This window comes from Erpetoichthys calabaricus, chromosome 5 (genome assembly GCF_900747795.2).
Source record: "Erpetoichthys calabaricus chromosome 5, fErpCal1.3, whole genome shotgun sequence".
Lineage (NCBI taxonomy): Eukaryota > Metazoa > Chordata > Cladistia > Polypteriformes > Polypteridae > Erpetoichthys > Erpetoichthys calabaricus.
This window is the reverse complement of record NC_041398.2, coordinates 14,580,036-14,607,926: the sequence shown is the minus strand read 5'-3', so window position 1 is coordinate 14,607,926 and position 27,891 is coordinate 14,580,036. Positions and strand designations below refer to the sequence as shown.

General features: G+C 41.8%; 1 protein-coding gene across 1 annotated transcript; it reads right to left on the bottom strand.

The window, feature by feature from the left end:
* Positions 1 to 2,507: 2,507 nt before the first annotated feature.
* On the bottom strand, positions 2,508 to 23,275 carry LOC127527740 (gastrula zinc finger protein XlCGF26.1-like). Its single transcript, XM_051927459.1, has 3 exons — positions 23,197 to 23,275; positions 11,879 to 12,410; positions 2,508 to 5,218 (listed from the first exon to the last, which is right to left on the bottom strand). The coding sequence occupies exons 2-3, from the start codon at positions 12,270 to 12,272 to the stop codon at positions 3,888 to 3,890; spliced, it is 1,725 nt and encodes a 574-aa protein (XP_051783419.1). The 5' UTR covers positions 12,273 to 12,410; positions 23,197 to 23,275; the 3' UTR covers positions 2,508 to 3,887.
* Between the last annotated feature and the right edge of the window lie 4,616 nt (positions 23,276 to 27,891).

Sequence of the window (27,891 nt, the reverse complement as noted above, 5' to 3'; positions counted from 1 at the left end):
CATTTAAAATAATTTTTTCCCTCATTAATGTACGCACAGCACCCCATATTGACAGACAAAAAAAAGAATTTTTGAAATTGTTGCAGATTTATTATTAGTATTGAACAAGTGATGAGCAGTGCCTGGTTGTCTCCACACATACCTCAGTGCAAGACACATGACAGCCCGCATGGAGTTTGCTAAAAGACACCTGAAGGACTCTGAGATGGTGAGAAATAAGATTCTCTGGTCTGATGAGACCAAGATAGAACTTTTTGGCCTTAATTCTAAGCGGTATGTGTGGAGACAACCAGGCACTGCTCATCACTTGTCCAATACAGTCGCCACAGTGAAGCATGGCGGTGGCAGCATCATGCTGTGGGGATGTTTTTCAGCTGCAGGGACAGGACGACTGGTTGCAATCGAGGGAAAGATGAATGCGGCCAAGTACAGGGATATCCTGGACAAAAACCTTCTCCAGAGTGCTAAGGACCTCAGACTGGGCCGAAGGTTTACCTTCCAACAAGACAATGACCCTAAGCACACAGCTAAAATAACGAAGGAGTGGCTTCACAACAACTCTGTGACTGTTCTTGAATGGCCCAGCCAGAGCCCTGACTTAAACCCAATTGAGCAAAAATTCTTTTTTTTGTCTGTCAATATGGGGTGCTGTGTGTACATTAATGAGGGAAAAAATTAATTTAAATGATTTTAGCAAATGGCTGCAATATGACAAAGAGTGAAAATTTGAAGGGGGTCTGAATACTTTCCGTACCCACTGTAGATATGAAAAGCACTACACGATAGATAGATAGACAGATACATAGATATGAAAAGCACTATATTATAGATAGATAATTTAGCATAGTTGGCAGGATTAGATAGATAGATAGATAGATAGATAGATAGATAGATAGATAGATAGATAGATAGATAGATATGAAAAGCACTATATGATAGATAGATAATTTAGCGTAGTTGGCAGGATTAGATAGATAGATAGACAGACACATAGATATGAAAAGCACTATATTATAGATAATTTAGCATAGTTAGCAGTATTAGATAGATAGATAGATAGATAGATAGATAGATAGATAGATAGATAGATAGATAGATAGATAGATAGATAGATAGATAGATAGATAGATAGATAGATAGGATATGAAAAGCACTATATGATAGATAGATAGATATGAAAAGCACTATATTATAGACAGATAATTTAGCGTAGTTGGCAGGATTAGATAGATACATAGATAGATATGAAAAGCACTATATTATAGATAGATAATTTAGCATAGTTGGCAGGATTAGATAGATAAATATGAAAAGCACTATATGCTAGATAGATATGAAAAGCACTATATTATAGATAGATAATTTAGCATAGTTGACAGGATTAGATAGATAAATATGAAAAGCACTATATGATAGATAGATATGAAAAGCACTATATTATAGATAGATAATTTAGCGTAGTTGGCAGGATTAGATAGATAGATATGAAGAGCACTATATGATAGATAGATAATTTAGCATAGTTGGCAGGATTAGATAGATAGATAGATAGATAGATAGATAGATAGATAGATAGATAGATAGATAGATAGATAGATAGATAGATAGATAGATAGATAGATAGATAGATAGATATGAAAAGCACTATATTATAGATAATTTAGCATAGTTGGCAGGATTAGATAGATAAAAATACAGAGGTCTATTATATAGTGCTTTTCATATCTATCTATTGTCACACACGTGTGCGTGGGAGGCAGCTAAAATATTCAAAAGAAGCTCATTCCCGGTTGGCCCAGTGGGTGGCAGAGTGCACTGATCCTTTCTCTCATCTCACCGCAGACCAAATGCAGGAAGTTCCATCTGACTCCCAGGACATCATCACTTCCGGTTCCTCTCCTGATAGGTTTTAAAGTCATCTTGCCTTTACTATTACTTCAGTTCAGTTGTGGACTTTGTCTGTAAAGACCATTTTTCTCAACTTTTTGCATTCTTAGCCGACTTTCAAGTATACGGGAGGCTGCCCCAAACCTTACTTTGTGTGTCAAGACTATTCATTTGTACAGTAGATAAAAGCTTCTCCATCTTGAGCTACATCCTACAGTGGTCCCTTATTCTGAGTGAATGAAGCACAATTTGTTGTGTCAAGACTTGATTATTTATCATACTATCTATTTTGGCCATTCTGAAAGAGACTACTGTAACGGACGCTCCCTCTTCAGCATTTGCTGAGGAATAACATAAAGGTGCAATGGAGACAACAACAACAACAACAGCATTTATTTCTATAGCACATTTTCATACAAAAAGTAGCTCAAAGTGCTTTACATAATGAAGAAAAGAAAAATAAAAGACAAAAAAAGAGATTAAAATAAGGCAACATTAGTTAACATAGAAAAGGAGTAAGGTCCGATGGCCAGGGTGGACAGAAAAAAAAAAAAAAAACTCCAGAAAGCTGGAGAAAAAAATAAAATCTGCAGGGGTCCAGGCCAAGAGACGCTGCCTGATTCCTGCACTCCAAGAGGTTTTTTTTTATCAAACTCATCCTAGTAGAGGAAACATTTCTTTCTTAAATTGATTTGTTGATTTCTTCCACTCCAGGATTAGGAACACAGTAAGTGAGACCACTGCAGACTCGACTCACCTAGACCAAGACCACCCCTTTAGTCAGCAGATTAACAGCCCAGAACTGGTTCATTCTTTCCTGTATATGTTCAGGTCCTAAACAAACACATACAGCTGTAACCCCACCAAAGCGTTCCTACAAGTTGCTATCAGTACTTCTTGTTAGTTGCCACTACTCTGTGAACTTGATCTTATTGTACGTCTGTATCTTTAATTTACTGCACTGAAGCTTTTCAGCTTTATTCCTTTGGAAGGTGTTGTCATCATATTACAGTACTACTGCTAGATATTGTTTTCCACTATTTAGTATTTTATGTCATAGCGCTGATGCCAAGACCAGTTCCTGTTTGGACGACATACCTCAAAGTGTTTCGAGTCTGATATTCTCTTTTGTACTGTATCAGATTGTGTATTCTTCTGGAACTCTGATAAACTGCAAATTTATGAGAATCGTTTGCCATGTTCACAACAACAGTATGGCTTCTTGTGGAGGTCAGTTTCTCCAGAGAGGGTTGGAGCGCATACAATCACGCAGGCATGAACTTCACTTGTTAGCTTCAACACTACAGCCCTGTTTTTTGAGAATGTCATTCCTGTTGACGCTCCATGTAGCACCAGCATTGTTCTTAGCCAAGTTTCCTTCTGTAATTTGTATGGGGTAATGGAGATTGAGAGGATAACCAAGATGGGCCTGGAAGTTCCTTTCCAATAGTCCCGTAGATCCCAAAATATCCATTGTTTTGTCCCATGTGTGGCATGTCTCTACATTTTAGGTACTTGCTCCTTCCATTCCAGCTCTTATGTGTTTCTGAAAATGGCTGATACAAGAGAATTGCTGGCCATATTAAGAAGACTTTTGCGGTTTATCACCAGTATAAATTATTTTATGGCTATGAATGTCACTGTTGTCTAGGAATGCATTGCTACATCCACCACAGCAATGAGGTTTACCACCAGTAGGAATGGTTTTATGGTTACAGTGATCACTGTTGTCTGTTTAACACATTGATGACAACAACAAGGTTTCTCTTCAGAATTAAATCTTTCAGGTTACTCTGCGTTTTCAGATGTGAATCTGACGTTGCTTTATTTCTAAAAAGCATTTGCCACATTCAGTACCATAAGTCTTTTCCCCGCTATGAACTTTTAAAGAGTTGTGAACTCATTAAAATCTGAATCCTCTACCTCATCCAGAACAGCAGCAAGGCTTTCCTTCACTCTTTCCATGTTTGTACAGACAGTAGGAAAATTGTTTGCCACACTTAGAACAGGCAATGGGAATTAGTGTGGACTCTCATGTGAATATCAAGACTGTTCATGTCTGAGAAATGCTTGCCACATTCAGAACAGTGATGTGTTTTTTCATCAGTATGACTTTTTATATGGCTACGGAGACCAGTGCTGGTTTTGAATTGCTTACCACATTCAGAACAACAATAAGGTTTCTCTCCAGTATGAACTTTGATGTGCTGCTGAAGGTAGCATCTTCGTGAGAATCTTTTCCCACATTCAGAACAACAAAAAGGCTTCTCTCCAGTATGAATTCCTCTATGTTGATGGAGACTTCCTAGGTATGAGAATCGTTTGCCACATTCTAAGCAACAATGGGGTTTCTCTCCAGTGTGAACTCTCATGTGAACATTAAGATTATTGATTTTTGAGAAATGCTTGCCACATTCAGAACAGTGATGAGGCTTTTCACCAGTATGAATTACTTTATGACTACAAAGCCTAGTGCTGCTTGAGAACTGTTTACCACAATCAGAACACCGATAAGGTTTCTCTCCAGTATGAACTCTGATGTGTTCTCGTAGGTGGCCTCTTTGGAAAAATCTTTTCCCACATTCAGAACAGCAATGAGGTTTCTCTCCAGTGTGAATTTGTCTATGTTTATAAAGAGTACTGACATGCGAGAATCGTTTGCCACATTCCAGACAACAGTGAGGCTTCTCTCCAGTGTGAATTCTGATGTGACTCTGGAGATGACTCGCTTGCGAGAACTGTCTGCCACATTCAGTACAACAATAAGGTTTTTCTCCAGTGTGAAGTTGTACATGTTTGTAAAGATTGCTGTCACTGGAAAAGCTTTTACCACATTCAGAGCAGCAATAGGGGTTTTCTGTAGTGTGAAGTTTTGTGTGACTCCAAAAACTGCTACTGGTAGAAAACGTTTTGCCACATTGAGAACAAACATAAGGCTTTTCGCCGGTGTGGATTCTTTTGTGGACCCGAAGGGTACACGTTTGAGAGAATCGTTTACCACATTCTGAGCAGCAGTGGGGTTTCTCTCCAGTGTGAACGCTCATGTGGATATTAAGATTCCTTCTGTTTGAGAACCGTTTGTCACATTTCAAACAATGCAATGTTTCTTCCGTGTGAATTTGGACCTGTTCATAAACTTCTTGTTGATCAGTGTTGACGGCTTCTGTCTGCGTTTGGTTTCCAGCACAGTCAGAATAGCACTGGACAGAGGCTCCTGTCAAATTATCGGATCTGCTTATTGATTTCTTGATTTTCTCATTGTGTTGCACTCTGCATTGAGGGGACATCTGAACAAACGAAGATATGGAAAGGCTGCCACTCTCAGGTAAATCTGAAATAACACAAACAAATATATATCAATATAAAGATATGTGAGCACTGATGACGCGTGTCCCTAAAAGTCTTGGGAGTGTTGATACCACTGTCCAGTAATGGAACCTAGGAACAGTGGATACCTAATCAGGGGCACACCCTAAAAGTATAATGCAAAAATGTAGTTTATATTGGGTAAAATGACCAAATACACAAGGAAATATTCTGAAAAATCAAGGCTGCCCCATCTCTCTTTCCTCCGAGGTCAGCAAACATGGATGTTGCTTTAGATTCAAATCTGCCATTAGAGCCTCATGTTAAAAATGTTACCAGTGCCAGCATTGATGGAGTTTCAGAGAATTCCTCTAAAAGTCCAACTAGCGTAAGAATTTGGATGACCTCAGAGTGGGACACGAGAAGAAATCAGGAAGTTTCCTACACCCCACTCCCTGTGAGGGGAAGGAGTTCACCTCTGAGACTGAGTGACGTCACAGCTATATGGCAACCCGAGGTTTAAACTGGAAATCATTATGAGGCTTTCTAGTTTTCAGTACAAAAGATGATAATAGTAATAATCATCATCATCATCATCAAAGTAGTATGAATAGGAAGAGGGGGGAAAACACAGTAAGGTAGGATATTTTTCTAAGTTTCATGTAATGTTTGCCATTTGACAACAAGAACAGTAATAGTTTAACAAGCACTGGGAGAGAAAAGCTGAGACACACACACATACACACACCAAATGATTATTATTATTATTATTTTAAATTGTATAGATTTTTTTGAAATTGCGCAACATTCCTCTGCGTGGTAGTGCTGCTGCTGCTTTGCAGTAAGGAGACTGGAGGAGACTGTGGGTTCGCTTTCTGGTTCCTCCCTGTGTGGATAGCGCTTTGAGTACTGAGAAAAGTGCTATAGAAATGTAATGAATTATTATTATTATTCCATACAAATAGATCAATTTTTACAAAAATAGGATCGAAAACAAATATCAATAATAATTACTATTTAACAATGAATGACCCACAGCAATACTTTCAGAAGAATCCTTTTAACCCACTGTTGTTATACCTTGTAAAGTCACAGCTACTGAAACATGCTACGACTATTCCTGCACCATTTTTAATGTTGCATTCGCTCTTCCAGTGCTGCCAGTCATCTCCCAGTGCCTTGAGTGGTGTCTCTCTCTCTCTCTCTCTCTCCATCACCCCCCCCCCCCCCCCCCCACTTCCTCATTTATCCAATGCCCTGGAAGTTTCTGCCTGCCTTCCTGAACCTTTCCAGGCTTGTCAAGTGTAACACAGATACTCCTGAGATCCGAACAAAGAGCTGAGTGTTACTTGCCTGCCGAATACCCATCCAGCACCGCTTATCTTCAGGGGTATATGCTGGGTACTGCGTTTACAGCTTGCATCAGTGACCACCATACTGCGACACAGCTTGTGATTCACACTTGGGGCAATGATCTCTATGTGTGCCATCAATTACACTAACAATTCCAGTTATAGAGTTCCTATCATGTATCTATTATATAGTGCCTTTCACTTCTCTATTAATCATACAGTGCCTTTCATTTCTATCTATGATATAGTGCCTTTCACCTATGTATCCATCTATCTATCTATCTATTATATAGTGCCTTCATGTACCTATCTAATCGATCTATTAATCATATAGTGCCTTTCAAGTATCTATCTATTATAAAATGCCTTTAATTTCTATTTATCTATGATATAGTGCCTTTCACTTATCCATCTATCTATTATATAGTGCCTTTCACTTATCTATTAATCATATAGTGGCTTTCACTTATCCATCTATCAATCTATCCATCTATCTATATTATATAGTGCCTTTAATGTATCTATTAATCATATAGTGCCTTTCATGTATCTATCTATTATATGCCTTTAATTTCTATGTATCTAGGATATAGTGCCTTTCAGTTATCCATCTATTATATAGCCTTTCATGTATCTATCTATTATATGCCTTTAATTTCTATGTATCTAGGATATAGTGCCTTTCAGTTATCAATCTATTATATAGTGCCTTTCACTTATCTATTAATCATAGTGCCTTTCATTTCTATCTATGATATAGTGCCTTTCATCTATCTATCTATCATATAGTGCCTTCATGTACCTATCTATTAATCATATATTGCCTTTAAAGTATCTATCTATTATATAATGCCTTTAATTTCTATGTATCTATGATATAGTGCCTTTCACTTATCCATCTATCTATATTATATATTGCCTTTCATGTATCTTATGATATAGTGCCTTTCACTTATCCATCTATCTATCTATATTATATATTGCCTTTCATGTATCTTATCTATGATATAGTGCCTTTCACTTATCCATCTATCTATATTATATATTGCCTTTCATGTATCTATCTATCTATTTATCTATTATATAGTGCCTCTTTAGATAGATAGTGCCTTTCATGTATCTATCATTATATAGTGCCTTTTACCTATCTATCTATTATATAATGCCTTCCACATACCTATCTTTCTATCTATCTATCTATCTATCTATCTATCTATCTATCTATCTCTTATATAGTGCCTTTCAAGTATCTATCTATCTGTGATATAGTGCCTTTCACTTATCTATCTGTCTATCTATCAATCTATCTAATCCTGCTTACAATACTAAAAATTAAAATCTATTATATAGTGCCCTTTACATCTATCTATAATAGTGCCTTTCACATTTTTCTGTCTGTCTGTTATATAGTGCCTTTCATATCCATCTTTCTATCTATCATATGAAGCCTTTTGTGTTTATCTATCTATCTATCTAAGATATAGTGCCTTTCACATCTAGACTCAATGGACAATGGTCAGATGACCCTCCCACAACCCTAATCTTAACCGGAGTGTAACGGGGCCCTAATGTTAACCACAGTCTAATGTGATGGGTGTTACGTGACTGACGTTGAGGGAGTTTTGTGATGTTGGGGTGTCACCCGAGTGACCTCATAGGTGCTGTGCTCTGCAGTTACACTCTGTTGTCTGGACTTGTCCATGGTGTCTGTTTGTGTCGAGTTTGGGGATCTTGGGTGTCCCATGGTGGCCACAACACACACACACACACACACATCTGTGTCTCTCCTTCAGGAAATATAAATGTTTCTAACAAGCGTCTAGGGTGTAGTCGATGGACTGGCATCTCGAGTGGGATCACTGGTAGGTCCTTAATCGGCACACAGGCCATCACAGAAGGACAGGCGGCTTGGGTGAGCTTCCCAGCTCTTGCATGCTTCTTTTCCCAGTTGGGGTGAGGAAACAATGGATTGGGGGACATGACCTATAAAGGACATCTAGTCCCAAACCAATATACGTTAGGTGGTGGGGTTCTCTTGGGCTGCCTCCAGTCAGGACACACGCAGGGCTAAATGGGACACGTACACTATATGGACAAAGTATTGGGACCCCCCTCTTAATTACTGATTCAGGTGTTTCATTGCCACAGGTGTATAAAATGAAGCAGCTAGCCATGCAGTCCCCATTTACAGACATGAGTTCCGAAGAACTCGGTGACATCAAGCGTGGCGCTGACTGCAGTAAGACGGTTCATGAAATCTCATCTCTGCTGGATATTTCACGGTCAGCCCAAAGTGGTATTATTGGAAAGTGGAAGCATTTAGGAACAACCACAACTCAGCCACAAAAGTGGAAGACCAGGTAAAGTCACAGAGCTTTTGGGTCAATGACTGCATAAATAGTCACCAAACTTGCACTGACATTAAATGTACTTTGGGAGGTTCATGGAATTCGGGTTGACAGGGCCAAACAGCTGCATGCAAGCCTCACATCACCAAGCCCAATGCCAAGCGTCAGATGGTGTAAAGCTTATGGCCACTGGACTGTAGAGTGGTGGAAACATCTTCTACGGAAGGGACGCTTCTCCGCTTGGCACTCAGATGGGCGAGTCTGGGTTTGGCGGGTGACTGCCTGACTGTGAAGTTTAGTGGGGGAGGGATGAGGGTAGGGGGGGCTGCTTATCAGGGTTTCGGCCCGGCCCCTTACTTCTATTGAAGGGCAATCTTAATCCTTCAGCATACCAGGACATTTTGGACGATGCTATGCTGCCAACTTTGTGGAGACAGTTTGGGGAAGGCCCTTTTCTGTTCCAGTGGGATGAGTTTGATGTGGAAGAATTTGACCGGCTGGCACAGAGCCCATTGAACACCTTTGGGATGACCAGGAACGGAGATTGCGAGGCAGGCCTTATCAATCAACATCAGTGCCTGACCTCATAAATGCTCTACAGAATGAATGAATGAATGAATGAATGAATGGAAACACTTTCCCACAGAAACACTCCAAGATCTTGTGGAAAAGCCTTCCAAGAAGAGTGGAAGCTTTGATAGCTGCAAATTTCCAACTCCATATTAAAGTCTATGGATTTAAAGGCAATGTCATTAAAGTCGCAGTTGGTGTAATCCTCAGGCGTCCCCAATACGTTTGTCCACAGAGTGTATTTGAGAAATGCAGCCCAGTGGAGTTCCTCGGGGAGGCTGCCGAAAAAGGATTTCACTGTTTTAGGGAGCTTCCGTCCGTCCTGGGAGTGCTTCCTGGTTGTAATTTGATGGCACCAGAGGCACTCCCGGGTCAAATATATAAGAGGCCACGCTGTGCCTTACTTTGCAGGTCGGCATCCAGAGGAAGAAGGTGACACCTGCTGGTGGAGTAAAGCAGGAGATAATTAAAGATAAATAGGGAAGGACAGATGGATAAAATGGTATGGTTATTGATCACCAATAAAAGCTTGTAAAAAGAAAGGCATTTATTAATAAAAAAAATATTGATTTGAACCCAGGACTTGGCTCAGTTGTGTTTGAGGTTTCAGGCACCTTTATAGACACAGAAGATACGATTCATTTATTTCGTTAACTGGGTTACACTATTGGGTCTGCAACACGTCACGGCTAAACGCCTAGCTTTATGGAAGGCAAAGTCGAGTTCTGGACCCTTTGTTTTATTTTTATTTATTTATTTTTTGTTATATAATCGACCAAACTCTTTGTTAGGTCGGCCATTGTTAGTCATCATGCACACGAGCAGCTGCTTTCCAAACAAACGAGCTTCCAGCTCTCACTTCTCTCCTACTGAAAATGCCAAGCAGTCGCAGTGAAACGTTTCCACCAACTCCTAATAATAATACATTTTATTTATATAGCGCCTTTCCCATGCTCTAGAATGGACATGCATGTCGAGGTGGTGCTGAGTGATGCGCCATTTCTGAAATGGTGGCAGTATGATCGTCCATCATCATCAATCTTTATTACAAAACAAAAAAAAAAAAAAAAAAAGGAAAAATTTACCACACAAGTGTTAGATTTGTGGGTTTTCTGAAACCATCATTGGGTCAAAATGATACGTGCAGGGTGAAAAATATCCCAAATATTTGAGGAAATGTTTCTTAGCATGCTAAATCTTCCGATAGCCATTGACAAGCATCAGGCAGAATTCTAGCTTGGATATTTGAGAATTCTTCATCATAAGAATATGACCAGAGCAGTCCACATCCCTTCAATAGAGTTGAGGTCAGGCCGTTCCAAAGGCTTCCCGTTAGCCCCATTTAGCCATTTCAACACCAGCTCTGATGTGTGTTTAGGGTCGTTGTCCTGTTGGAACACCCAAATACATGAGGGGTTCAACCTTCTAGCTGAGGGTTTGAGGTGATGCTTGAAGAGTCCTCTTCCATTATTCATCCACTTTGTGTAACACAGCAGCTTTGAAGCTCCAGAGTGTGTGCTGTTACCACAATTGAGCTAACCGTTGGGTTAAACGTCTCCCCCTTTCTTAACCAAACACACCTCACGTTATTCTGCCCAAAACAACTCCATTTTTTTGTCTCATCTCACCACAAAACTTTCCACCAGAAGGCTTCTTCTTTCTCCCTGTGATCATCCACAAATTTAAATTGAGCTTGAAGGTGTCCATTTTGGAGCAGGGGCTTCTTTCTTGGACAAGCTATGGCCATGCAAAGCTTGCTCGACTGTGGACGCTGACACAGATGTTCTAGAAGCTTACAGTTTGGAGCAGTCCTATCTCTTGGTGGTTCTTGGATGGTATCTGACCATTGTCACCAAGGTTCTCTCCACTTAGGGTGGCTTTTCTCTTCCAGACCTTGGCATGGTGACTACAGCTCCAAACAAACTGACGATTTGAGAACGGATGATCTTGGAGGGTGAAGTTGTTTAGCAGTGGCTACGAGAGACATTTGTGACTTGCGTCAGTCCCCTCGGTCACATCTGCACTGAACTTCTAGAACTCATCAGACGAGTGAGGAGATCATCCTGATCACTGACGGGCAGTTAAGAGGCACCGAGTTCAGACCCATTTGGGAACCTTCAGCACCACTTCATTCGTTACCAAAGGATATTGCTGACCCTGAATGTATAGTTTTGACCAGATGAGGGGCTCAGAAAACCCACAACAAGTTAACATTTATGTGCCAAACTTCTATATTTTAGGTAATAAAGAAGAATGTTGTTCAATCATTTCATCACAGGAAGAGAACAATTGACAACCCCACCCAGGCATACAGGGCCACTGTAGGAGTGAATGGAAATGTTTCACCACAAGTGTATCTCAAACTTGTATGAGTTCTCCGTTTCACCTCCCCTAACATTTAATCACGTTACTTACGTATCCCAACACTCCTAGATGACTGCTCTTCTTCAGCTTCTCCTCCATTTCCGTCAGTGACATGCTCTTCCAACTCCAATTTCAGATTCAGAGAATTCTGCTGGGTAGGCAGCTGTCCCGTATTATTGAACCAAGGCTGGAAACTGGAATGGGACTCTTCAGAGGAATGAGCGGGCCTGAAAATACTCCCTGATTCCTGCTTCTGCTCTCCGAGACCAATGAGGAAATCTTCAGACTCGACTTTAATGTCAACAATCTCCTCTTTGAAGGCAGAAACGCTCTCTTCGTAATCCTCCAGCTTCACACACAAAGCCTCTGGGGCCCCCCACTCACAGTCCTCTTGTTTGATGTGTGCCAGTCTCTCGTCTACTCTCTCGTCTTTGTCTGAGGCCATGTTCTGTGTTAAACTCTTCTTTCCTTCCTAGTGTTTGCTCTTCTGTTATCCAATTATTTTTCTTTCATTTGAACAGCTGGTGCCTGGAGGGGATTAGAGACCTCAACGGTACGACCATGTGAATTGAGAAGGTGGCTCCTGTAAAAATAAAAGTGATAAACAAGGTCATCACCAATAAGAAACACATTTCAAACTTAAATTTCAGTATAAACCCGACACAGACTGACTAAGTGTTTATGAGGGATTGGGAATGCTGTGAGCCCTCCATGTTAGGCTAACAACCTGGAAGCACATTTGGAGCAGGAAACCAACTTGATAGGAAGACAAAGTCCGGCTGATCAGGACAAAGCCTCGGGCATTTTCTCACTGTGACTCGCTTCATACTGACAGCACAGGTTTTGAGATTTGAGAAACTCTAAAAAATGAAATGTTGATCTCAAGATGAAGTTTATGACGTTCTACTTTAATGACAAAATAAAGAACAAGATTAACGTGGAAATGTCGAGATTAAAGTCAACATTTGGACTTTATTATCGATGTAGACAATTGTTCTTCCTCACTGTGTCCCTAACACCCTTCTGTGAGACCCTCAGACAACCACCTTTTCACGTCAACTCTGACATCTGACCAGTTCTTTTGTTATTTCGGGGACTGTGCAGCTTTCTGAACTTGAACTTTTGCGTGCCAACCGCCACGCTGTGCCAGTCCGTCATTTTACTTTTGTTGCTCATACCGCTGCCTAAGCCACCGGAAAGTACGTTTCTCTTTGCCTCCACTTCACTAAGCAAGACCTCCACTTCGCAATCGCTGAATTTCTTCTTTTGTCTTTTAACCAAACACTAAATGTAAGGAGCTATTTATACTGATTTGCATATTCAAATATGCATTGTCGGGGCGGGGCTCTAGGCACGTACATGTGTGTTAAAATTCACATTGTTTTGGATTTATAAAGGGGAAGTGTGTTAAACTTTGCTTTACACACAGTTGTGCATCGGAATTTATTTGTGCATACTGACATTTTGTTTTTTTGTCCATATGCCACGTTTTAATGTGAATTCTACAGCAGGCGTTACACGTGAGGCCCCAGGAGTTTTAGAACAATGTGCTCCAGAAAGACAAGGCAAAGTTATTAGGGTCATTTGGCCACAGAACCAGGAACAAACTGCAAAATATTGTGGTGGAAATGTTGTAGTAGTGGGGAAACATTGCTGCATCGGGGCCTGGGTGGCTCACCATTATAGAATCTACTAAGAATTTTTCGCTGTACCAGAGGATGATTTAGGAAAATGGGGGACCACCTTCCAGCCATGTCTCAAAACCATTACATCTACCGAGGAATGGCCAAAAAAGAAAGAAATGGAGGCTTCTGAAATTGGCCAGGACAGAAATTCCACTGAGATGTTGTGGAGGAATTTCTGCTGAGAAGACATTCCTCAGATGCATGGAGGCATGGGAAACGCTTGCTCCTAGTCCATGTCAGAGACTGCTAGATAAATATAGGAAATTCCGATTTGATTGGGATGATATTAGAAATTAGATCCGGGTGGGTGGGTGGGATTGGGCGGACGACTTAGTTTTTCCACAGACAGAAATGGCATATCTGGCCATTTGTCATCAAGTAACTTATTGCTTATCCTTCCCCTCAATTATATTACTTTTATCTACAGAAAATATTTAGATGAAAAGCAACTCTGGATAGGTCAAGAAACATGAGATGTACCAAACTAATGACCACACACATACAAACCATTCTGTGCATGCCCGTGTGATGTGAATGACGTTAACTATCTGGTAACAATGGGGATGTCACGGTTATGCTAGACAGTAAACAGATATTTGGTTCTTGTAGTTGACATGTGGGGCAGCTGCAAAGAACTGAGTGGGATGGATATCAAAAGCTGGTATTAAATTGGTACGGTTTCCGAAATAGTCAATATAAAAATATGAATATTCTCCATGAAAAATGGTTCTGCTATGGCTGTTTTTGTAATGTTAATTCTTTCTAGCATTAGCAGCGTTTTTTAATTCTTAACTGTCCCATAATGATGAATAAACTGCAGGTGTCAGGCGGTCAGGTTTGAGTCGAATAGATGTGTGTGTAGTAAAGTGTAATCTGTCTTTTATATACACATATATCCATCCATCCATCCATTATCCAACCTGCTGAATCTGAACACAGGGTCACGGGGGTCTGCAGGAGCCAATCCCAGCCAACACAGGGCTCAAGGCAGGAACCAATCCCGGGCAGGGTGCCAACCCACCGCAGGACACACACACACACCAAGCACACACTAGGGCCAATTTAGAATCACCAATCCACCTAACCTGCATGTCTTTGGACTGTGGGAGGAAACCCACGCAGACACGGGGAGAACATGCAAACTCGAGCAGGGAGGATCCGGGAAGCGAACCCAGGTCCCCAGGTCTCCCAACTGCGAGGCAGCAGCGCTACCCACTGCGCCACCCCTATACACATACATATATATATATACACATACACATACATATATATATATACACATACATACATATATATATATATATACACATACATACATATATATATATACACATACATACATATATATATATACACATACATACATATATATATATATACACATACATACATATATATATATAAACACACACACACACACACACACACACACACACAAACATATCTTCTTCTTCTTTCGGCTGCTCCTATTATGGGTTGCCACAGTGGATCATCTTCTTCCATATCTTCCTGTCTTCATCATCTTGCTCCATCACACTCATCATCTGCATGTCCTCCCTCACCTCATCCATAAACCTTCTCTTAGGCCTTCCTCTTCTCCTCGTCCCTGGCTCCTCTATCCTTAGCACCTTTCACTCATTCTACCCCTCATCTCTCCTCTGCTCTTGTCCAAACCAACGCCATCTCGCCTCTCTGACATTGTCTCCCAACTGTCCAACTTGAGCTGACCTTCTAATAATGTATATACACACATACATACATACATACATACATATTTGTGGGGAACAGCCCGGACACAGACAGGTAGACATGATGTTTCTTCACCACACACGTTTATTAACAACTATTATATACAATACAAGTGCACAGACCCAGTGCCTCGGCACCAATCACCACTTTCAGTCCTGTCCACAACACAATGCCTTATTAGTCTCTGGTCCGCCTCCACTCCTCTCCACCAAGCTTTGTCCTCTTCCACCCGACTCTCGCCCCTGACTGGAGAGAGGCGGCCCCTTTTATACACCCCGGAAGGGCTCCAGCTGCATCCTGGGCCTCGTAGCCACACCCCTGTGTGGCGGAAGCTCCGACGGTACATCCGGAAGTCCTCCGGGTGTCCACAATCCTCTTCTCCCCAGCACTTCCGGGTGTGACGAAAGTGCTGAGGTCCAGGGCTCCCAAGGCATCGGGGCACCCCCTGGCGGTGACCACGGACCCCTACAGGGTTGAGCTTCCATGCTCTGCACCCGTGGCCCCCGAAGCAACCAAGGAGGACACCCCCTCACGGTCTGGAGGAGGCACAAGCCCTCCTCCGCTCTTCCTGGGCATCCCGGTCGGGCGACAAACCCAGCCGGGTGCCACTATATATATATATATATATATATATATATATATATATATATACACACACACACAATACACCTTCAAAATTCACAGGGGTTATGTTCCTAGAGAACCCGTGAATTGTGAAAAAAACACGAATTATGGATGTGGTTAAAAAAAATGCCTATTTTTATAGTTTAAACCCTAAATATGTCCCGAAAACACTTTAATTTAATTTCAAAATAAAGGCAGACATTTTTTATTGTGAGAGGCTATGCATATTGTAGACAGATAGACAAACAAGAAAGGCACTATATGATAGATAGATAGATAGATAGATAGATAGATAGATAGATAGATAGATAGATAGATAGATAGATAGATAGATAGTGCCTTTCATATCTATCTATCTATTAGATAATTCACACTAACAGTAAATGAATATCATTAATCACTTGTAAAATCCCAAAATGGAATATCAAGGATGGAAATTGAAGAAGCGTCACCTTTGGCTGCGTGTGCCTACCAAGTGTTCGGTATTTAACAATTTAAAGCCTAAACTAATGGTGGTATTTCAAAACATTCACTGCCTGGAAGGAGGGCCTGTCAAGAGAAAAGGTTGTGGATCCCCAGCCTAGCGATATCACACAACATTGGATGACATTAGCAATAACAATAATAACATTTTTTTTATATCATGCCTTTCCCATCGTCAAAGTGCTTCACAGAAACTCAAAGTAAACAAGGGGGCATATATAACACTGGACACTGATAACCCCTCTTAAAAAGGACTAGTGTCTGTGTGTCCCTTCAGCTTCTCTGTCTTTGTTATACGCCATGTGGTGTTAGAATAGTAAAAGTGGTGCTAATGTTTGCTAAGTGCCTTCTGTTGGAATGAAAACTGCAGTGCATTTTACAAAAAAATTGAAAGGGGATTTGTTAAAGCAGTGCTAACGCTTGTCATGTGCCATCTGTTGGACTGAAATAGATAACGCATTTTCTCACAACATACGCTACAACTGATTGGTAAGAGATTCATAAAAACAGTGCCAGTGCTGGTGATCCACCATCTGTTGGAATGAAAACATGCAATTCATTTTATTACTTGATGCATAACAACATTTGGCACAGGATTTGTAAAAGTAGTGCTAATGTTTGTGGTGTACAATCTGTTGCAACTAGGGGGCTCCGCCCCCTGCTCGCTTCGCTCGCCAACCCCTGGCGTTGGGACATGACAAAGAGTGAGATGTATGAATTAGATATAGAATAGTGTGCAGCTTTGGATGATGCGCATAGAAATAACAAATAGAGTGTTTGTCATATATTAATGTTTTATTGGAATATTTCTTTGTATACAACATTAGTAGTAAAGATGGTGTCTTGTCCTTGAATGAGTTTTCCTTGGCATGGATCATTTATAATTTTAACTTTAACGTCAGATGAACGGCGAACACGTGAGAAGGCAACATAAAGTTGTCCATGTCCAAAAACGGGTTCAGAGAGGTAGATGCCAACCTTGTCCATGGTCTGTCCTTGTGATTTGTTGATGGTCATGGCAAAGGCAGGTTTAATGGGGAACTGTCGGCGTTTCAATGTAAAAGGTAATTCTAGGTCCGAACTTGTAAGGTCAATTCTAGGAATGAGAACAGTATTGTTAGCATGTGATCCTGTAAGAACTGTTGCTTGAATAACATTGCGTGTCATGGTGTTGACGACTAACCGTGTGCCATTGCATAAACCCTGTTTTGTGTTAAGGTTTCTTAATAGCATGATTATTGTTCCGTTTTTAAGGGCAAGGTCGTGTTGTGGTAATCCGGCAGGGTTAATAGTGTTCAAATATTCTAAGGGGAAATTTATATGTTCATTGTTGTCATCAGAGTCAACTTTGTCTGAGCTTAGAAAGATCTGTGTCTCTCCAGGAAGTAATGAAATGACCTGGTTATTAATGTGATTAACATTAATATTTTAAAGTATCAAGAAGCGGAAAGCAAATGTCTATGCGTTGGAATGTAAGTGTGTTGTTTTCATCAGGACGTAAATGTAGAACAATATCTCTGTGAAATGGAGGCTCACCATCTTTACTTTGAAAGACAATTGCCACTTCATTAACGACGGGCAGATTGTATCGTCTTGGATCTTGTTCTTTGTCCTTTATCAAGACCAAAGCAATTGTAGTTGCCGCTATACCTTCTGCATTTGCTTTTGTATTTGCCTCCTTTTCAACTTCATGTAGCATTTTTATAGACTTAGGTAATGGGTGATTGTTTATGACAAGAGTGACGTTTCTCATTATAAGCTCTGTGCATTGTTTGTTTTCAGGAAGGTTCATGCGTTGATAGATCGCCTCATCCGGATCTAGGATGTATATTTGTGCATATTTGCGTTGTTGATTTGTTTCAGGGTGCACTGTTCCAATGCGATGCAATATTTGTCCACATATGCGAAAGCAGTATGGGCCATTGCCTTTTGGTGGCCTGATATTTACTCCGTTAGATGCAAAAGCAAATGAACTATTGTAGGATCTAATGCAGTTCATAAAGTTTGTACTTTCAGGCACATCGTTAGTTAGAAGTTTCTTTAGATATTCAGGATATGAATGTAAAGGAGTCAGTCTAATCTGACCTTTTTGACAACAACGTGTAAATTCATTATTTGTATTGCCAGTTGTTTCTTCTGTGAAGTTAAGTGAATGACAATGATTGCAAATGACATTCATTAATCCCAATGAATTTTCCTCAATAGTGGATTCCTTATTGAAGGCGTTTTCAGCCATTTGGCGTAAGCGTTTAACAGGTGCGTGGCATTGATGTCCGCGATGGGCATGTTTTGCTTTTTGCGGTTGCTTGCCTTTTTGTTGCATGTCCATTATTTGTGACGCGCTATTTTTGTCTTTTTTTTTATTCGCCTCGGCTTTGCGCAAAGTCCGTTTCAGTCTACGCCGTGCATTGTTTGTATCGAGCCTTGTCCGTTTTTGTATGTCGGTCATTTGAGCTTGTTGCTTTTTTTTTTTTCTGTCAGTTCATTTGCGCGTTGTTCACGTCTCCGTTCATTTATTCTGTCTGTTCGCTTCCTTTTTTGTATGTCTGATACGCGAGCTCTTTCGGTTTGTAATCGTACTTCTTTCGATGCAGCACTTTGACACGCGCGCTGAATGCGTCTACGTTCATTGTGTCTGTCCATTTCGGCACGTCTCTGTAACGGTGTCACTTGTGCTTTCCTTTTTTCGATCCGAGACATTTTCTCTCCCGGTGTTTCAGAAGCGCGTTTTATTTTCCGCCGTCTATTTTCTTGTTTCTTTCGTGTACGTGTGTTTGTTCCCGTTATCCTTTCCGAATCGTTTTGTACCCGTGAGCGTGTATTCATGACTGGTTTCTTTCTCAGCATGCGAAATATGGATAAGTAATAAGGAGGATCGCAGTCACTGTTAATATGTATCCTTTTCTGCAGTTGAACGGTTAATAGTGCTTTATTGAAAGGACATCCACCTATGCTGACACCTATGCCGACACCTATGCTGCCTAGTGTGAAGGTGTCGACGTTCACTTTCGAATATGTGGCTTTGGGTGTCACTTCTTATGGAAGTGTGGGGGGGGGATCGTTGTTGCACGAGCGTTTTCTTTCTTTTTGTGTTCCTGTGTCTTGTTTGAATCCCCCTCTGTGTGTGTCCCGTCCCTTGCTTGTAGGGTCTGTGGGGTTGTTTTTGTGTTCTTTTTTTGTCTTCTATGGGCTTGTTGAATCCCCCTCTTGGTGTGTGTCCCGTCCCGTCCCGTGCCTGTAGGGTGGGGGGGGGGGGTGTGGTCGTGCCTTGCTGTTGTGCGCTCGTCTGTTCTTTTTTTTTGGTGTGTTTATTTTCGTGTGCAATGTGTTTCGTGCTTTGCCGGCGCCTTTCTCGGCTCCTCAGCCGACTCTCGCGGACTCTTTGTTGCGCCGGCGCAGTACGTCTTTTTGCAGCTACGGCCCATGGCCGGATGTGCCTGCGTCCATCATCCGGTTTAGCATTCTCGGTTAGTAATATGGATGTAAAATGGACTGCATGTAATTGCATGTATTAAAAAAAATTGGTAATGGATTTATAATGGCAGTGGTAATGCTTGTAGTGTGCCATCTGTTGGACGGAAACATGCAGAAAATTCTATTACCACATACACAGGAAAAGACTGCTATGAGATTTGTAAAAACAGTGCTAGCATTTGTGGTCTGCCTTTTGTTGAAATGGAAAATGCAATGTATTACTACACACATTACTAGGGTGTTGTACCGTGTTAGGCATTATGAATGGAGAGAAAAGCCAAGCAAAATGACACCTTTTATTGGCTAACTTAAAAGATTACAATATGCAAGCTTTCAAGATATCTTGCCTTACATCTTTGCCTGAAGAAGGGGCCTGAGTTACCTCGAAAGCTTGCATATTGTAATCTTTTAAGTTAGCCAATAAAAGGTGTCATTTTGCTTGGCTTTTCTCTACACCAGGGGTGGGCAAAGTCATTCCTGGAGGGCCACAGTGGCTGCAGGTTTTTATTCCAAACCCAATTGCTTAATAAAAAGCACTTATTGCTAAAGTAACACTTCCGCTTCATTTTATTTGTCTCGCTCATTAAGATTTCAAACCCTTATTGCTTATTTTAGTCTTAAACAGCTGTATTCTTGTTTTTTAATTGTCTCCTTATCAGCAATAAGATGCAAATGACAAAAGAGACCGGCATTTCTCCATTTAGCTTGTTTCCATTTGTGTGTATTTATCATGCACTATTTGGTTTAATTAAATACTTGGAAGGAAAGTGAAGAGAAAAAAGTGAAACAATGAGAATTACTCATCAGTTTTAGACTTCAAATCATTTGGATGATTTCCTTAGAAAGGAAAAATAAGTGTAGGATATGAGAATTACTTGACATGGCAGAGTTAAAGCACTAACAAGCTATGAAGTTGAACGATTGACAAGGATTGTTTTTTAATTAAGCAACTGGGTTGGAACAAAAACCTGTAGCCACTGCGGCCCTCCAGGACTGACTTTGCCCACCCCTGCTCTACACGCATTACAAAACACATTCCAACATTGGTGCACTGCAAATGTTAATGCTGATTATGCCAAGGTTTACCTCCAAGCATGGCTGTGTGGTTAACACACACAAAACACTAAATAAAGATAAAGACAACACAAAGCTTTGAAACAGAGCAAGATAAAGTAGACCAGGCTAAAAATACAAACATATGAAATGCTACAAGAAAACACTGAGATCTGTGATACAAACAGAAATCATGCTGAGCACCTGGACCGAGAGATGGGTCAGAATGCCAGAGTTAGTTAAACACCTTCCTGAAAAAAAGAAAAGAGATTTAAATTGTTGTTTTATAAAAGAATGAATCGAGGCAGCTGACCTCACTAATTTAGAGAGTTTGCTCCAAAGCCTGGACGAGCACAAGTGTCATCACATGCGTGTCCACAGGTCTGCTCTAGGTAAACGCTTACTTCGATTCTCACGTCTGCCTCTTATCCCACATCATGTAGTGCGGCTACTGTTAGCAGTAACCAAGGATTCAAGATCAGCTCTGCTTTGCATTGCGTTAGTGGGGGGGCTGACCAGATTTGGAGGGGGTTCGGCTTAAACAAGTTTGGGGACCCCTGTTCTACCCCATTGTCACTCACATCTGTGGTGGTGGAGTCAGCCTGCACTTTACTGCTAAATCTGTAGTAGTGATGTATCTCTGAGCCTCAACCCTGGAGCTCCTAGTAGGTGGAGCGGACATCAATAGAATCTCGCTGCAGACCCTCAGAGTTTTCTACTAAGGGCAAGAGTGGGGTTGTGGAAGGGTTATCAGAGTCAAATAATGCCGACTGTCGAGTACGGCAACTTCATGAATGCGGACTGCAGAGATACCAGAATGTCCACATTATCCAGTCGGCCTCATTAATCTCAAACGTGATATTACGTCTTGTTCAAGTCATTTATTCATTTAAAAGCTGCAACTGTTAGTATAGCTACACTCTCCGGCAAAATGATGCCTTTTGGTTTTTCCTTTTTTTATTTATTTATTTATTCTATTTGCTGCACCACTCGGCTCTCATTTGAATGAAAACCAACTTTATCTGTTCCAGTGTGGAAACACGTCAAATGTCCGAACTCATAAAAGTGCCCGATTAAGACCTCTGCTCTGTTCGTGGCCTCTCCACTCATATTACCATTATTACTGTTATTAAGGTCTGGCTGGAGAGGTTTATAATCGGGAGGATCCATGTAGGGTACCGATGGCTGGACTGTTTTTCTCTCTTGCGTATGCTAAGGTTTCTTTGTGAGCAGGCCTGAAATTAAGTAATTGATATTGTAGAATTGGGAGGGATTTACAAAGTGATTGGACAGTAAAGTACCTGTCAAAGTTGGCAGCCCTGTCGTGAGCAAAGCGATCGTGCCAATCTGGCGTCTCTGCAGCTCGAAGCCTCCACCCTGGAGCTCCAGGTAGTTAGAGTTGACTTACTCGACAGTCGCCATTATTTGAATCTGACAAGCCCCTCTCTACTCGTGACCGTAGTGGAGGTCTGCAGCTAGTCTCCATCGCAATTTAAGGGTGTCAGCCTCACCTACTAAGAGTTCTGGGATGCAGAGAGCCACAGCATGTGAAAAGCAGCTCAGCCACTGCGCGTACGCGATACCTACCGGCCGAACAGTACGGAGCATGCGTGAAATTAAAAGGTAAAGATGCGCGAGCACACAGAGATCTGAAACAGGCTCGACTTAAGGCGTAATGAATTTCACGGGATACGGAGACGTTCAAAACAGCGCGACTTTCAATCCGAAAGTCGTCACACCAGCTGTTACTGAGCGGCAACCGTGACTCGTGGTCAACTCAAAAAAAAAAACAGGGTCGAGGGAGCGAGTTGCTCAGATAACAAAACACCGTAAATGCGGACAAAACGAAGTACCCAGTCTCCCCCGACGAGAAGCATCTAACTGTCAAGCCGCACAGCCATACATAACGGCAGGTCTACGGCAGCACTTCTGGACCGGTCACGCTAACCACACAACCCCCTAACTTTAACAATACTAATTCGTGTCCTTAAGTTACCCCCTAATCTTAACCTTGTATATTACACTCTAACCTTAAGTGACCGTTTATAGTGCACCTAACACAATGTACCCCTAAATCCTAACCAGACTTACTCCTTCTAATGTTAACTAACGCTGATGTAATCTTAACCGTGAATGCCACTGATCCTTAGCTGCTACCATAGACATCTGTGGTGACGTCTACGCACTTCCGTCAATAAACTGCTGTCGCTCACTCCTCTCCGGCTCCGCATTTAGATATTATCGTGCTCACCGCTAGAGATTCCCTCCCGTAGACGACCTTCGTATTCGACTTTCTCTCACCTTCCACGATTGAGATTTTCCTTCTAACGCGCACAGAACTCCCAGCAACACGGGTGTCGAAGCAGTGCGCCTGGAGAGAGTGAGGAAACTAGACGTGCAGTGACGTCATCGACACGCGACACAATACGCGCAGGCGTAGGCGGCCTCGTTTACATTTACATTGCTAGGATTACTGAAGGGGGTTAGTCCAGGGGTGTCAAACTCCAGGCCTGGGGGGCCGCACTGGCTGCAGGTTTTCATTCTAACCCTTCTCAGAATTAGTGACCAGTTTTCACTGCTAATAAACTCCTTTCCCGTTCGTTTTAATAACCCTGTTTTTAACGATTCATCCATCCATCCATCCATCCATCCATCCATCCATCCATTGTCTCCCGCTTATCCGAGGTCGGGTCGCGGGGGCAGCAGCTTGAACAGAGATGCCCAGACTTCCCTCTCCCCGGCCACTTCTTCTAGCTCTTCCGGGAGAATCCCAAGGCGTTCCCAGGCCAGTCGAGAGACATAGTCCCTCCAGCGTGTCCTGGGTCTTCCCCGGGGCCTCCTCCCGGTTAGACGTGCCCGGAACACCTCACCAGGGAGGCGTCCAGGAGGCATCCTGATCAGATGCCCGAGCCACCTCATCTGACTCCTCTCGATGCGGAGGAGCAGCGGCTTTACTCTGAGCCCCTCCCGGATGACTGAGCTTCTCACCCTATCTTTAAGGGAAAGCCCAGACACCCTGCGGAGGAATCTCACTTCAGCCGCTTGTATTCGCGATCTCGTTCTTTCAGTCACTACCCATAGCTCATGACCATAGGTGAGGGTAGGAACATAGATCGACTGGTAAATTGAGAGTTTCGCCTTGCGGCTCAGCTCCTTTTTCACCACGACAGACTGATGCAACGCCCGCATTACTGCGGATGCCGCACCGATCCGCCTGTCGATCTCACGCTCCATTCTTCCCTCACTCGTGAACAAGACCCCGAGATACTTGAACTCCTCCACTTGGGGCAGGATCTCGCTCCCAACCCTGAGAGGGCACTCCACCCTTTTCCGGCTGAGGACCATGGTCTCGGATTTGGAGGTGCTGATTCTCATCCCAGCCGCTTCACACTCGGCTGCGAACCGATCCACAGAGAGCTGAAGATCATGGCCTGATGAAGCAAACAGGACAACATCATCTGCAAAAATGATGTTTTTAAAGATTCAGCCCCCTGAATTGATTCTTTTCTTCGTTAAATGACAGCCAAACAGAAATGAGATGTGAAACGAGCCAACAGATGACCAGCTAAACTGGGGCTTCAAACTCCAACCAATTTCACTCCAATCACTTTCTAAATGAGAAGCCGATTCGTGTTGTCAATTAAAGCCGTTATTTAATTCCATGGCTTGTTGCTGCTCTCATTCGGTCACAGCAGAGATTTGTTGATTTTCTGCTTTTTCTAAAAACATCGTCAAAATGTTTTGGTGACCTGAGAGATCAACCTTACCGGGACCTTCACCTTTTCTTTATTTTCAGATATCGTGTGATGGTCACGAGGAGGCTTGTTTTATGTGTCACTATTATTTATTTGGCTGCTAATTAAGGAAAAAGAAACAGCAAATGAGCCTGAGTCAAGTGTCAAGTGAATTAAAATGAAGGCAACAGAAGTTAATTAGCAGCAAAAACTGGTCACTAATTAAGAAGATGGTTAGAATGAAAACCTGCAGCTACTGTGGCCCTCCAGGACTGGAGTTCGACACCCGTGGATTAGTCAATGGAGTGACGGATAATCCACAATGTACCGCGGGACAACACGAAACAGTCCGTCAGTCAGTCATTATCCATCCTGCTATATCCTAACACAGGGTCACACGAAGCAATGAACGACAAATAGGAGCAGGATGACACCAGAGGTCCGATTTCTTCGAGTTAAAGGAAAAACGAGCACACGCAAGCACCTCTAAACCCGCTTTTCTGAGATGAAGGTGAAACATTCAAACACTTTTCATCGACGTTTCAACTTTCATTTCTCAGTTACGGTTTTCCAGTGTTTCACTGCAGACAGCCTGTCAAATAATAATAATAATGATTAATAATATTCTTGCTCTTCATCTGTTCCCACTTCTCAGTGGGGTCAATGTGCCTGATCAACCTTCTCCAAACAGCTCAGACCTCCACCTCCTCCACAGTCCAGCCCTTTTCCTTCAGATCTTCTTTTACTTTCTCCACCTGCCTCTTCCTCATGTCCATCTCGCTTTTGCCCATGTCTTCCTGTACTTTCTAAGATGTCTCTCCCACGTTGGTTGTCCCTCCGATTGTCTCATTTCTTATTCTGTTCTATAACTCCACACATCCATCTCCACCTTCTCCTTTGTGCCACGTCTAAATTCTCCCTGCTGCGGCCCCTTTACTGTCCAAGTCTCAGCTGCACACATCATTGGTGGTCTCACCCTTGTCTTAAAATCCTTACCATTACCCATCGACCATCCTGATCCCTTCTTCCAGTTGTTCCATCCACACTGCACTCTGCATGTATTTCCTCATCCATCCATCCATCCAGTATCCAACCCAGTATATCCTAACACAGGGTCACGGGGGTCTGGTGGAGCCAATCCCAGCCAGCACAGGGTGCAAGGCAGGAAACAAACCCCGGGTAGGGCAGCAGCCCACCGCAGACCGCTGATCCTAAATCTTGAAACTTTTCTACATTTTTTCGAGAGCTCCCCCTGCAGGCTAACATCCGAATCCTGATTGGAATGCTGTTGGCAACTTGTGCCTTTGCAGTAGGCCAAATAGGACTTGTAATATTTAAATTGTGTGTTTTCATTGTAGAATGTTAAACTGTGTGATCGAGACTATATAAAAAACAAAAAGCCAAACTGTCCCCTGGGGACAAATACATTTCTCTCTAACAACGTCTCTGAGCTCATAAATTGACATTCTGTAATCAAAATGTTCTGGAACTGAAATGGCAGGCAGGTAGAAATGACCTCATTAGCTCATTAATATTCATGAGGTCGTTTTCCAAAGAGTGTCAAATTAGAGACTAGATACAATTCTGGGGTGTATGCAAAATAGACAGACAGGAATTCTGGGAAAATAAAAATACCCTTGTTAAAAGAGTGTCCTTGTTTAATAGAAGGCATATATGTAAGTTTAGATAAACTGACCAGTGTTTATACGCTTGGAAGAATATGTGAAAAGGAGGACTGGGATTCTAAAGTGAATCACGTAATTAACAACCAAGCAGACCCTGGGAACATATCAGTTGTCCCAGTTTTTTGACTGATCTTGCATAAGGTAGCCAGCTTGACACACTAAATTCAAAGGACTTTACAATAAGCATTAGAGAGAGAGAGAGAAAAGACTACTTGGTCAGACTTTGGCACCTAAGCGGACCACCACTCCGCTCCCAAGCATCAAAAATGGTTTAAAAAAACAAAATGGCATCAACCAAAGCCAAAGCCACCTGATACGAAACTGGCTGTGTGACCCTGATTTGAGTCGTTCAGGTTGTACGCTTTCATATCTCACCTTTACACCTGGTGTCTCCTTTAAAATGGCTCTGACACGGGAAGCAGAGGGTGATGGTGCGAGGAATCAGTATTGTATTATTATTATTTATTCTTAAAAATAATAACAATAATAAATAAAAATAATAATAATAATAAATAAAAATAATAATAATGATTATTATTAATAATGATAATGTAATAATAATAATAATAAATAAATTAAAATAATATGATGATTGGCGGCACGGTGGTGCAGTGGGTAGCGCTGCTGCCTCACAGTTAGGTGACCTGTGGTTCGCTTCCCAGGTCCTCCCTGCGTGGAGTTTGCATGTTCTCCCCGTGTCTGCGTGGGTTTCCTCCCACAGTCTAAAGACATGCCGGTTAGGTGGATTGGCGATTCTAAATTGGCCCCAGTGTGTGCTTGGTGTGTGGGTGTGTTTGTGTGTGTGTCCTGCGGTGGGTTGGCACCCTGCCTGGGATTGGTTCCTGCCTTGTGTTGGCTGGGATTGGCTCCAGCAGACCCCCGTGACCCTGTAGTTCTTATTCAGCGGGTTGGAAAATGGATGGATGGATGATGATGATTATTATTAGTAATGATAATTAATGTAATAATAATAATAATCACTTAGTATTATATTATAATGTTATTTTATTAGTAGTAATATATTATTAATAATGATAATAATAAATAAAAGTAATAATTATATAATACTCAATTTGTATTATTATTATTATTATTATAATGCATTGTAGTTATACAGCACAGTAGTGCTCACGTCTCAGTGACTCACAAACTAAAGCACAATTATTAAACAAAGGATACTGAATAAAAATGCTTAAGTATATACAGTACAACCCCTTCTGAAAATTCACTTGCTGTATCCTGAAGCCATTTGGGTCAGAGATTAAAAGATGAGTGGGAGGTGAGAGTCCAGCAGTTCAACTGGTATCAACATCTCAATGTGCTCAACAATATTGAATATGACGCCTTTTGTAGCAGACCACCCAAGCAAACTTACTGCATAAGAACACAGTGGTGGCTCTGAGGCTAGGGGTCTGAACTGGCAATCAGAAGGTTGCCAGTTTGAATCCCGTAAACACCAGAAGTGACTCTGGTACTCCATCGGCCTTCGTGCAAAAGGCCCTCAACCTACAACTGCTTTGTCCGGGGTATGATGTTAAAGTGAATCCAGCACTGCATAGCAGGTCCTCCAACGCACA

What these genes read in the sequence shown, in the direction of transcription:
- LOC127527740 (XM_051927459.1), bottom strand. Translation starts at nt 12,272, where the DNA reads ATGGCCTCAGACAAAGACGAGAGAGTAGACGAGAGACTGGCACACATC. An exon ending in ATCTAGGAGTGTTGGGATAC is followed by an intron (nt 5,219 to 11,878) that starts GTAAGTAACGTG and finishes GTGTTATTTCAG; the next exon opens with ATTTACCTGAGAGTGGCAGC.